The 13,278-nt window shown below is 30.1% G+C and overlaps 1 protein-coding gene across 1 annotated transcript; it reads right to left on the bottom strand.

Moving 5' to 3' along the window:
• Positions 1-4,577: 4,577 nt before the first annotated feature.
• Positions 4,578-6,449, bottom strand: LOC112691801 (zinc finger MYM-type protein 1-like). Its single transcript, XM_025566204.1, has 2 exons — positions 6,074-6,449; positions 4,578-5,932 (listed from the first exon to the last, which is right to left on the bottom strand). Exons 1-2 carry the CDS (start codon positions 6,447-6,449, stop codon positions 4,578-4,580), a joined length of 1,731 nt encoding a protein of 576 aa, XP_025421989.1.
• Between the last annotated feature and the right edge of the window lie 6,829 nt (positions 6,450-13,278).

The raw sequence follows: 13,278 nt of genomic DNA, 5'->3' as shown, positions 1-13,278 counted from the left end.
GAAATTTTTTAAATAGTCCAGTTACAAACAGTCAAGTTTATTTGTCAAAATAAATTCTCGCAAAGTAAATAAATTATTGAGATAGAATACATTATTTTTTAAATTTAGTGTACTCAGCAATTATTCATGATATAACATCTTTATAATGCTGAAGATGACCAGTTTTTTTGACTTAGCAATTTTTTGCACGGAGTGCGACGAAGTGCTTTTGTTGGTATTATTTTATACATTAAATTTAATTGAAGTTTAGTAGTATTTATATTTACATTTATAGTAGTTTTGAAGATTAGTATTAGTAGTGAATACAGTACGTTTTAGATTATTTACGAAACCAAGTTAATTTTGAAAGTAAAACCAGGTGTTGAACAAACATTTAGCTATTTAATTTCATGTAGTTTTTTCTATAGCTAAAAATAAAGGCCAGGACAAAAACGTAATCACTATATGATCATACATAGGATTATAACGTTTATCTAAATGTAAAGTTAGAATTTCACTCGCATCTTTGTCCGGATAATATATTTTTCGTGAACGATGTTCGCGAGACGATTTTACTACGCGGCGAAATTCATCACTCATCAGTAAGGCAGAAGACTAGTAGTATTCGTACATATATTTTTTTGCACAAAAATAGCATAGTACGAAAAAAACACCTTTCATACTTTCACAAAGAAAGTCTTGAAATTTTATTTTGTATGTAATGAATACTTCGAGGTTTTTTTTTTAGGGTAAGTCCTTTTATTTCATACTTTTAGATGAAATTTGTAAATAATTTACGATTTTATCAATATTTTACCGTTAGTGTTTTTCTTTCGTGTATTAGATATATGACGAAAATATTATCGAATAAAAAAAAAAAAATAAATAAAGAATGTTGATTATAAAATATTGTTCGAACAGGCATGTAACCAGGTTTTTATTTTTTTTGGGGGTCAGAATAAATTTTAGTACAATTTTCATACATGATTGATACATAGAACCCTTATTTATTTTTTATTTTTTTATAAACCAACAAATATTTTATAATACAATACAATCTATAATTATTTAATATTTTCAACTAATGTCTATAATATACATTTTCTGCCTTTTTGAGTCATCTTCTCAAATACTTCGTCTCGTAAAACGTTTATTTGCTATTTTATTACGAAGCATTGTTTAAAATAAATGTTCAACTGCTGTTGTAGAAATTGGTAAATTTTTATAAAAATAGTATGTGTTAGATCGAAATTCGACCGCTTTTCAATGGTTTATTGTTATACCACACTACTATTTTTTTGAATAACGTGTATTTAATAATAAAGTATTTTATTTTGATTTAAATTATAAAGATTATAATTTTATATGCAGGAGCACGAACATTTCGGGAGGGGGATCCAGACTCCATGGATCCCCCTGGATCTGAGGATCACCAATTAAATTTATTTTATTTTTAAACAGAAAACGTTGTCTCATTATAAAATTTCCTAGATACCAAAAAATGACATTGACTTCTGTCAATCGTTGTTCTCTAATAATTTAATATATTAGTCACTTAGTCTTAGTTCTGCCGTCTATGTACCTGTATCTATTCGTAATTCGTATCAAATTTTCGTCTTTGTGTACTATCTTAATATTAAGGGCTGGATCACACTAACATTTTGTCGGGGACCGATAAAACGCAACCGACCAAACTGCGCCCGAAAATAACTGTTCATACTATGCGTTTTATCAGGTGCCAAAAACTGAATATACAAATAAATTTGATTAAAAAGCGCGCGAATCTTTTTTAATTTGAAACATGTTCTATAAATGGTAAAATTTTGGTTAGTTTCAACGAAACGTATCCAAGCCAATCATTAAATCCAATCGGCTAACATTACTACATTTATTACTGTCTAGATCAGTGGTCGCCAACCGGTGGTCCATGGACCACTGGTGGTCCGCGAGAAAATTTAAATGGTCTGCAGAAAAATTTAAATGTTACTTACAGAACTTTTTGTCGTTATTTCTCCAAAAAATAAAAACCTAGACATGGTAATATGTGGAAAATAAATCCATTTGCTGCAAACAATTAAAATAACAAGTTAAATAAGACCGAAAAAAAATACCTCATCGATTTATTTAACAGTATTTATGTAAAAAACTATTTTAAGCTAAAAGTAGCCCGTAGAATTTTGAATATGTATTTAGTGGTCCGTGAGGTCCAAAAGGTTTGCGACCGCTGGTCTAGATCAATCATTTCTTTTATTTTCCAGCAATTGAAATGTTATCCCATGCTGGATGGTATCCAGTTTCGGCTACTTTCTACCAACATAAATTTTCAAATCCTTATGCATGTATTCGTTTGAATCTATACTCTATTTACATGAATAGTTCTGAACTGGCTATAAGTTTTTCGGTTGAATACATTGTTATATGTTGGTTTTGAATTTTTAATTAAGAAATAAAAAACAAACGTACGACGACTCGGTGACCGAAAAACACATAGAGTAGTCACAAATTAATGTAATTTTGGGTACGTCGGAATCTTATCATCACCTCCAAACCGCAACACGATGCGTTTTGTTTTCAACCGATTTCGGATGGTAATGGAATCGGTTTACCCTGACCACGACAACAGGTTTTGTACGTTATCGAAGTGTAATTTTATATGTTGCGTTTCGATTGTCGAACGGTTACAGCGAATATTTTAAGGTTTTCGAGTGCACACGTGTTTAGTGCTTTTTCAGTGGTGCAGGCATATGCGGATATTTGATCACATCCGTGGGGGGAGACTTATCATTTTTGTTTTATCCATCAGCGTAAACAGACATTTTTAAACACTTCGACCTATTAACTAGTGGCTAATCCTACTTCATTCTAGTCGAGGAACCAAATATACATACACTAGAGGTAATAGGATCATAAAAATATAAATGTTGAATATCTACTCTTATTTTATTTCAATTGAAGGAATATATTTCTTTATTTCCTTTACTGCCTAGATAATATGATTTGCCCAATAACGAAAGTCCGTAAACATTCCAGACCATTCTCGTGCACCATCGAAATAAAATAAAAATTATAAACATCAAATATTAAAACGCGCAATTCGTTTTGATGTCTGGTGCGGTTTGATTACGTACAGGGAGGGGGGCTTAATACTCCCAATAACCACCTATAGCTACAGGTCCTCCGCCCTACTGGTCGGTGTCGGCCGTACGACGTGGAAACCGAGAAAACCGTTGCTGCGCCGATCGTACTGTTGAATTATTTATTTGGATTTTTATTTTCTTACACTCCCGATAAAAATATGTACAAATATAAAATATGTATGAGTTCTTTTTGCATGGTGTCATATTTAAAGATTCAATTTGATGGTTTAATCTACTGTAAAAAAAAAAAAATGTTATTCGATTACATGAAATAACTATATATTCTTTTATTGTTGGCAAAAAAAAAAGGTCAGATGTATACCAAAATAAACAAAGTGAATTTATCCGAGGAAACATAAAAGAACCACAAGTTTCGAACTCATCAGCTTTGTCTACAATCCTTGAAACATTTGAAATAATTTTTGATATGTTAAAAGATGTGAAAGAAGAATATACATGCTATATTACCTAATCAATCAATTTAATTTTGATTATGAAATATATATTAAATAAGTATAAACTCCTATCGTACTTAGATCCCGGTCCATACATCGACTATGTGTGTATGAAGCAGTAGCGGTTTATCCCAAAGATGGGCTGTGTGCAGAACCAAAAAAGGGCCCCCCCCCCCTTCAACTTTTTATTCTAAATAATATATAGACATAGATACATAAATTCAAATTTAAAGTAAGAGTTTTTCTTCTAAAATTCTAAAATCTTATGCAATTACACAGGTACTTTCTATTTTTATTAAAATTTTAATTACATAAAAAATAAGATGAAATTCCATACAAATAAAATAACATATTCTATAAATAACGATAAAACTAAAATAATAATAATTCAATGGAAATTTCGTTTGCGTGCTTTTTTTTCTGCAAAATTATTAATTATTTCTTTTAAATTTAATTGACGAGCTCGATCGTTTTCAATAGATAGAATTCCAAGTCCACTTAATCTTTCTTCACACATTGTGCTCCGTAAATAATTTTTGATTAATTTTAATTTTGAAAATGAACGTTCCGCTGTAGCAACTGTCACAGGGAGTGTCAAAAATAACATACATGCTGTACATATTTCAGAAAATGTTGTTGCTAATGTGGGGTTCTCTATTACAAGTAATTCAGTAATTGCTTATACCGATGTTCGTTTTGTAATTTCTTCTTTAAAACAAGATCTGAACGATAAAATTTGACCAGCAAGAGCATTAGATAAATCAGAATCATAATATTCTACCAATTTATTAGCGGATTTATAAATTTGTTCGTCTGTTAAATTAATTAACGAATTCGGTTGAATAACTTCAAATATTTTGAATACGTTATTTAAACTGGTAAAACGTTCTTCTAATTGTATTATTGCATTATCCAATGTTAAATAAAATATATTGATTTTAAAATGTTCTTCTGCTGAAGTAAAGCAATAATCTTGGAGGATTTCGTCATAAAATCGTTTTACTCTTCAGGTTCTTTTTTCTTGAAATTTTTGTGGTACACCCCATTTTTTTGCGATTTCTACTGCTATTTCGAAAAAATCACTGTATTGTGACCTGTATTCTTGGAGTTTTATCAACGCAGAATTCAGCAAAGATACTGCTGTGCTCAGTTCTTGTTTAGGAGACTGAAGAGCTTTTGATACAACATTTACAGTTTCTAGAATTTTGCCAATGAAAATTACACTGAATATAAATTGAAAATCTTCCATATGAACTTTTAAATAATTTGCTTCAAATATTTCGTCCTTATTTTTGCTTCTAAGAATTATTTGCGATAAACATTTTAAAATATCAACGTAACGATGTCGAACAGCTAATAAAGAATCATACCTTGATGACCAACGAGTGGTACATAATCTTTTTAATGTAATTGAAATATCTGATGATTCTGAAGATAAAAGTAATTGCCAACGTTTAATACTATTTGAAAAAAATGTATACATTTTTTCCACAAGTCCAAAGAAAGTTTTTACTTCCGTTGATGAATTAATTGCATCGTTTAGAACTAAGTTCAAATTATGTGAAGCACAATGGATATATGTAGCCAATTTTTGTTTAGATTTTAACCTAGCCTGGACACCTGAATATACACCACTCATGTTGGCAGCCCCATCATACCCTTGACCTCGAAGTTTTGACAAATTTAAATTATTTTTTGTAATACAATTAATAATAGATTCTTCTAAACCAGCACTTGATTGGTCAACAATTTCTACAAAGCCAATAAATGATTCATTTATTTGCAATGTCTTAGGATTACCATCAGAGTCTGAAATAACCGAAACGTATCGAATAACTTGACTTAGTTGATCAATCTTACTAATGTCTTGAGTAGTATCCATTATGACAGAAAAAAATGGTGATCGGTTAATACTTAAAATAATTTGTTCTAATATCGTATTTGCGAGTAAAGTAATAATCTCATTTTGAATAGTGTTACTTAAATAATTTGCTGTACCCTTACCACCTGGCATACTCAATAGATTTTCTAATATGGGATCATATTTTGAAATAAGGGTAATTATTGATAAAAAATTGCCTTTATTTTTACTCAAGTCTGTTTCTCGGTGACCTCTAAAAGACAAATTGGATGTAGCTAATGTTAATGTGACATTTATAACCCGATCTAATACTTGTCTCCAAAAGTTACATTCATTTTGAATAGATAATTCCATTTCTTCGGAAATAGTTTTATTTAGGCGCCATTGCTCAAATATAATACAACATTGAATAGGATCATTTGAATTATCATGGCGTTTTATATTTTGAGTTAGATGTCTCCAATCATTATTTCCCGTAACCCAAGATGAACTAATTCTATCTTGTGTAGAAAACAACCAGCAGCATTGACAATATATTTTATTTAAAGTTAATGAGTAACATAGCCATGCACGTTTTAAAGTAATATTAGCCTGATTTGTAAAATAGTAAAATTTTTCTGAAAATGATCTAGAATTATCACTGTCAGTTGGAAATGGACCCTTAGGTTGACAAGGGCCTTGAGAAATTATAAAACGTTTTTCTTGGTAACTGAGTGGTTCTTTAAAATGAACTTTGTCAGTAGGAAAACGTTCACAGATTAAACTGTTAAAAATATTAGGTTCAACATTTTTAGTATTAATAGTGTCAATACTAGATGTTGCAGTTGGTTCTGAGACGGAATTACTGGCAGTTTTAATTTTATTTAATAAAATACCTGGGTTATCAATATCTTGCTCTTCTGTTTCTTCGTGGTTTTGTTTGAAATATGTGTCAGTTTTCGGCATCCGCTTAACAGATTCTTCTCTTTGTTTTTTTATTTTGCGTTTCGCAGCACCACTGGTAGATTTTGATGCCATTATAATAGTAATTAATAAAATACAATATTTTATTGAGTTTTTTTGTAAATTATTTCAATAGACACTGAACGACGACAAAGAACAAGACTGAGTATTGCACTATCACAAAATAATACAACAAAAGTAATACAACAATATTTAATCGCGTAAATTCATGTCATGGATGTCTATATTATACATGTACCGGTATACATAATACAAAAAAAATAAAAATAAAAATAATATGGATAAGCAAAATCGACAAGGCGATAACGAAAAACCACGGAAACAGATTGCTATAAATAACGTTTAGTCGCCGTCACAGAAATACAGTAGGTACATCACAGAAATACAATATCTATATATTTTATAGATCATAACAATGATATCAGATTTGAGAAAATGAATATCTTTTAAAATTGAAAACAATTTTTTGACTTTTTCGTACATATTAACTGTATTTATTTAATTCTTTTTTTTTGAGGAACATTGATCAATAATGGGCCCCCCACGGCCCCACGGGCCGAGGGCCCGTAGCATTTGCACACATTGCACACATGTATGACACGCCACTGGTATGAAGGTAATTAAAATACTTGGCTTTATCATCAATACTTGTCTGCGAAATTATTATTTTGTGCTCTTGTCAGAGCCATTCTTGAATATGGGGCACTAATCTGTGATCCTCAGGTTGCTTGTAATATTGAACAACTCGAGCGGGTCTAACGTAAGTTCCTTAAATTCCTTAGCTTCTCTTTCCATGTCTCTTGTACTCCTCATGACTATTTTTCCTGTTGCTTCCTTGTAAGATCTATCCTCTTTAGCTGATCGTAGGCACTCTGTTGGAATTCGGTTTTTAAATGGTTTCCTAAAAGGTACTATTGTCTTCCTCTCACTAATTTCTTTTAAATTTCCAACGTAACTCTAGATCGCATGCTTTATTTTACTTACCTCTTGTATCTACTAATTATTTAGCCAATAAACCTCTCCGTCGTCTAATTTCAAACGCCAATTTTGATTCTTCTTTCACCTTTCATTAATTTTTTTTAATTTTTTTGTACAATTTCATTAGTTTTAATTAATTTTCTTGTACATTCATATATTAATCAATGTTAAATTCATACATATTATATTTTATCAAGGACATCGCCCGTACAAGCCAATAATAAAGACAGAAATACAAATTTAGTATAATGTATTTAGAAACATAAATACATTTTTGGTAGAGAAATTTTAACGAACTACTCGTAATTATATTTGTTATAATTCTTAACGTGGTAAATAAAATTGAGCGATCCTAAGTCTGAGACCTTTTTAAACATTTTTCGCCCGACTAAATGTTTAGGGTTTCGGCGCCGCTTTGCCTGTGCCTATGTTATGTGATTCAAAAAGCTATGAAAACTTTGTTCGTTGCTATGTTATTGATTATTGAAAATGTCTTGAAATATGTACAATAACATTCGAACAATTTTATTTTACTTTAAATTCTCGTTTAAATTGCATTATGTCGAAGAGTTCGTTTTTACCATCCCATGGTGTACGATACCGAGTTTATTATCGAACAGCTATGTAACCACCAAAGGTAAGCAGGTAATTTTTTTTTCTTCACAACATAATCACGCGCGTGCGTCCATCGTGAACAATCAATGGCCGTCAGAAATCTCAGTAGGCCGCGGCGTTAACCCATCGGAATGTTCGTCACACACGCGCGCACGCGCGCACGCATTTAAGATGAGAAGATGGTTTACGTTTGGTGGTTACATTCTACATGTAACACCGACTACCGCGGGCCGGTCGGCTGGCGATTGCGCGGCGAGAGGAAGACGTAACAGTGAACGATTAAGGGTCATGTTTTCACATCGGCGCTGACCGGTTTCACTCTCCCGCGAAGTTGCCTTATAATCACCGCCAAATACCTATGGTGATGATGAAAATAATATTTTACTATATCCGTATAATGTGCGTATATATTCGTGGTGCGACCTGCAGGTGTGATCCTTATGTTTTTACATTTTTATACTTTTAAAACGTAAGGAAATCGAAGTATCCGAAAGCAAAAAAAAAAAAATACTTGATAAGATATTGATTGTAAAAGTCATTCATATGAATAAGTTTGAAAACTGAATCATATATTATGTTTACGAAATACGACTCTGACCTAAGATCAAGTTAATAATGATATGTTATAGAAGTAATAGTAGTAGTAGTAGTAGTAGTAATAGTAGTAGTGAAACACGTATTAATAGTAAAATTGAAATAAAAATATAAAAGATTTCTTAAAATTAAATTAAGGAACTCCAAAGGAATATAAATATATAGATAATTAGGTACTTACATATAAAAAATAAAATTAGTTAGTTATTGTGGTAATATATAATGGTTTATATTAAACATTATTGAACTCTCTTTTTTATCGATATTATTTTATTTAAAATAATTATAGATACGAATAATTCCAAAGCATATATTTTTCATACAGCAGTAAAATACATACAATTATATTATTTTGGTTATATTTTATGGTTGTATCTCCTACGTACTAAACAAATTTTAAATTATTAGGTTACGTTGCAATTTATTGTCACTAAAAAATTTAACTGTTGAGTATTAGTATATTAGTACTAGTATGTTAGTAATTATAGTATACTATAATTGAGCAGTAGTTGAAATTTGAAATTGTTGAAATATAACATACGAACAGAACTGAATATTTTTAATGCCTCAGAGACATATCGTTGAACTTTAATTTTATTAATAACTTTAAACAATAAATTACTCACGATGATTTATTTCAGCATTTTATTTAAAAATACAATTTCACTTATTCATTGCATTTTAAATATTTAATTATATGTTAGTAATCTAATATAATGAAGATTATTTAATAAACTAATTATTTTTTGTGAGCTTTTGACTGGTCTAAAAGTTTTCATTAGGTTTTTCTATGAGAGCTTTTAAACCTAATTGGAATTCTGAAGATTAGAAATATACAATATTGAAACCAGTTAAATAGTCGAATATGACGACTATTTATATCTATAGCTTCCCAATGAGCCTTTTATTTTTTTGAATTTTAATTAACATTCATACAATGCAGTGGTACTTATATTTAACTATATAATACATCCAGAATCCGGATTTCAGCCTTCTTTAGATCCACTCTCAATTGGGCTTAGGAAAATTAATATATAATACCAGTCCACGGTACTCGTTTTCGGCTGGGATTATGTACTAAAAAGTCCCGATATAAATTAATATGCCGGTCGATTTGATTGATCAAGTGCAAATCCGGAATTTTGAAATTCCAAAAGCGATTGACTCGGCGACGTGCGCATGACGTGCAACGGTGATCAATATATCTGCAGTGTAGTACTGTGTATACATTGCGGTACGCGTGACACGGACCAATGGTTAATAGAACGCGGAGGTTACGAAATCCGACAGATTAATAACGACAATAATAATAAGAACAATAAAGTATCGAACCACGACTAGCGCCGGAACACAATGAATATATAAAATATTTACGATATATGACAGAAAATCATGCTACCCGCTAAATAAATTGAAAAATATATTATGTGGCAACATCGACCTACGTACTGTTTTAGAAAAGTAAGCATTTCGATCGCTTTGGTTTTGATAATTTTTGATTGGTATTTACTAATTATTAATATAATATTATGCAGTTCAATGATCAAACTACTCGGGGTTTATCTTAACTAAAATATAAATTATAAGTTAATAAGTTAAAATAGTCTAAAAGTTAAATAACAAATATATTAGATTAAATATTGTTTTCTATTATCCTTATAATTTATAATTATATATTTTATACACAAGTAGATTGTTATTACTTAAAAGCTGCTTGCAAAATATGTGTTTCCACGAGTATATAATATAATATCGCAGTGTTGGTTTGACTTGACTTAAGACCAGAGCCAAAAAAGGGTCCCAAAAAATTATTTATGGCAACTATAAAGTACAAAATATAAATTATTATCACAAGTACCATCAGCTGAAACTTCTACTAAAAGTTTATCGGTTTGCTCGCGAGCAATGTTAAGTAGTAATTAAAATGTTATCTATTTAAACACTTCACCTCTTTCATTTATCTAGATAACATATTAAATCATATTAAATTAACCATCATCATACAAAGGGTCTACGTTTATATATAAAACTATGCAAAATATAATTTTAAACATTTCTCAAAATACCTTAATTATAATTGTTTTAGTGAATATTTATCAAATATGCAATTATTCAAAAATAAACAATAATAATTATTGTGCATTTACATAAAATATACAAAATTATTAGAAAATTATTTACCTATTGACTAATTGACACGTCGAGATTTTTAATCATAATTACTGTAAATATTATAAATATACATTTGTTTATAAGTCCAAGCCTTAGTCATAGATATAACAGTTATCTAGATCAATCATATAATTCCGCGACATTTCATTACATTATGAATTATCGTTAATAATTTCATCATAATCTGTTTCGTAACCTTTTTTATAGTGAGTTATTTTCATCGTTAAGTATACGATATAATGCTAAAATAAGATATTCTATAAAACCATATATTCGTAATATATATATATATATATAACACCTCGATAGTAACATAATACTATTCATTATAAAAATTTAAATAGGTAACTATAAAGGTTGAAGATAGCTTGAAGATACCTCGAGTGAGTTCAAATCGCCATGGTAATGGGCGAAGTGCTTCAGTTTTTCCAACATATAGGTGGAATCAACATAAAAAACATTGGAAGAACTTCCAAAAACCAACAATCAAATCGAGGGTTAAATGAAAAACCTCCTGAATTTTTTATCACCACCAAAATATCTAGAAGTTTTTGTAAAAATATACAGATTCTCATCTGTATACATATCTAGATAAATATATATGTTTTAAATGTGATTATTTGAAAAAATATCTTTAATTCTGATAAAACCATGATTTTATTTTATTTCATGTGATAAATTTGTATCGCACATGAAATAGATTTTTAATGAATCATAAAATTTTTACAATTTACTATTAGTTGAGCTTCAAAATTGATGTTATTTTTAAATTTACTAACCTTCACATATATTTAATCGAATAAATATTGACTATTAATTTAATTAATATATTATACATTCAATTTAATTAAATGCATTATAGTATTAGTAGTTTTATTATTTTTGAAAACCCAGGTGTCGAACAAACATTCAGCTATTTAATTTAATGTAGATTTTTCTATTGCTAAAAATAAACACCAGGACAAAAATGTAATCACTATACGGCCATAAGTAGGAATATAACGTATATCTAAATGTAAAGTTTGAATTTCAAACGCATCTTTGTTCGGATAATATTTTTTTCGTATTCGTGCTGAACGATGTTGGCGAAACGATTTTACTACGTGGCGAAACTCATCGCTCATCAGTAAGGCAGAAGACTAGTAGCATTTGTACGTATATTTGTTTTGCACAAAAATAGCATAGTACGAAAAAAACACCTTTCATACTTTTACAAAGAAAGTCTTGAAATTTTATTTTGCATGTAATGCATACTTCAAGGTTTTTTTTATGGTAAGTCCTTCGGGATGGGGATCCATACTCCATGGGTCCTTCCTGGATCTGATGGTCGTCCGAAGATCGTCAATTAAATTTATTTTTTTTTTAAACAGAAAACGTCTCATTATAATATTTCCTGTATTATGATACAAAAAAAATGTCATTGACTTTTGTCAATCGTTGTTCTCTAAAAATTTAATATTTTAGTCACTTATTCTTAGTTCTGTCGTCTATGTACGTGCATTTATTCGTAATTCGTATCAACTTTTCGTACTATCTTAATATTAAAGGCTTGATCACACTAACGTTATATCGGGAACCGATAAAACGCAACCCACCAAATCGCGACCGAAAATAACCGTTTATACTATTCGTTTTATCGGTGGTCGAAAACTGAACATCCAAAAAAATTTGATTAAAATGCGCACATATCTTTTTCAATTTGAATTATTGAATATAAAGTATCCAAATAACATAAAATACAAAATACAATCAACTAACATTACTACAATGATTACTGTCAATAAATGATCAATCATTTTTTCTTGTTTTCCAGTAGCTGAAAGGTTATCTCATGCTGGATAGTAAACAGTTTCGGCTACTTTCTACAAACATAAATTTTCAAATCCCTATTCATGTATTCATTTGGACCTATACCCCATTTACATGTATAGTTCTGGACTTGCTATAATTTTTTCGGTGGAATACATTGTTATATATTGGTTTTGAATTTTTAATTAAGAAATAAAAAACAAACGTACGGCGAGTCGGTGACCGAAAAACACATAGAGTAGTCACAAATTAATGTAATTTTGGATACGTCGGAATCTTATCATCACCTCCAAACCGCAACACGATGTGTTTTGTTTTCAACCGATTTCGGATGGTAAGGGAATCAGTCTACTCTGACCACGATAACAGGTTTTGTACGTTATCCAAGTGTAATTTTATATGTTGCGTTTCGATTGCCGAACAGTTACAGCGCATATTTTAGGGTTTTCGAGTGCACTCGTGCTTGCATATTTAGTGCACTTTCAGTGCTGCATGCATATGAGGATATTTGGTCACATCCATGGAAGGGGAGGCTTAACATTTTTGTTTTATCCATCAGCGTAGACACTTTTAGACGCTTCGACTTACTAACTAGTGGCTACTCCTACTTGATTCTAGTCGAGGAACCAAGTATACATAAATAGGTAATAGGAACATAAAAATATAAAATATTGAATTTGAATTTTATTTTAATTGCACGAAAAACATTCCAGAC

This window comes from Sipha flava, unplaced genomic scaffold, assembly GCF_003268045.1.
Source record: "Sipha flava isolate LNK unplaced genomic scaffold, YSA_version1 67_pilon_pilon, whole genome shotgun sequence".
Classification (NCBI taxonomy): Eukaryota; Metazoa; Arthropoda; class Insecta; order Hemiptera; family Aphididae; genus Sipha; species Sipha flava.
Note: the sequence above shows the minus strand (reverse complement) of the source record. Positions and strands in the feature narration are given on the sequence as shown.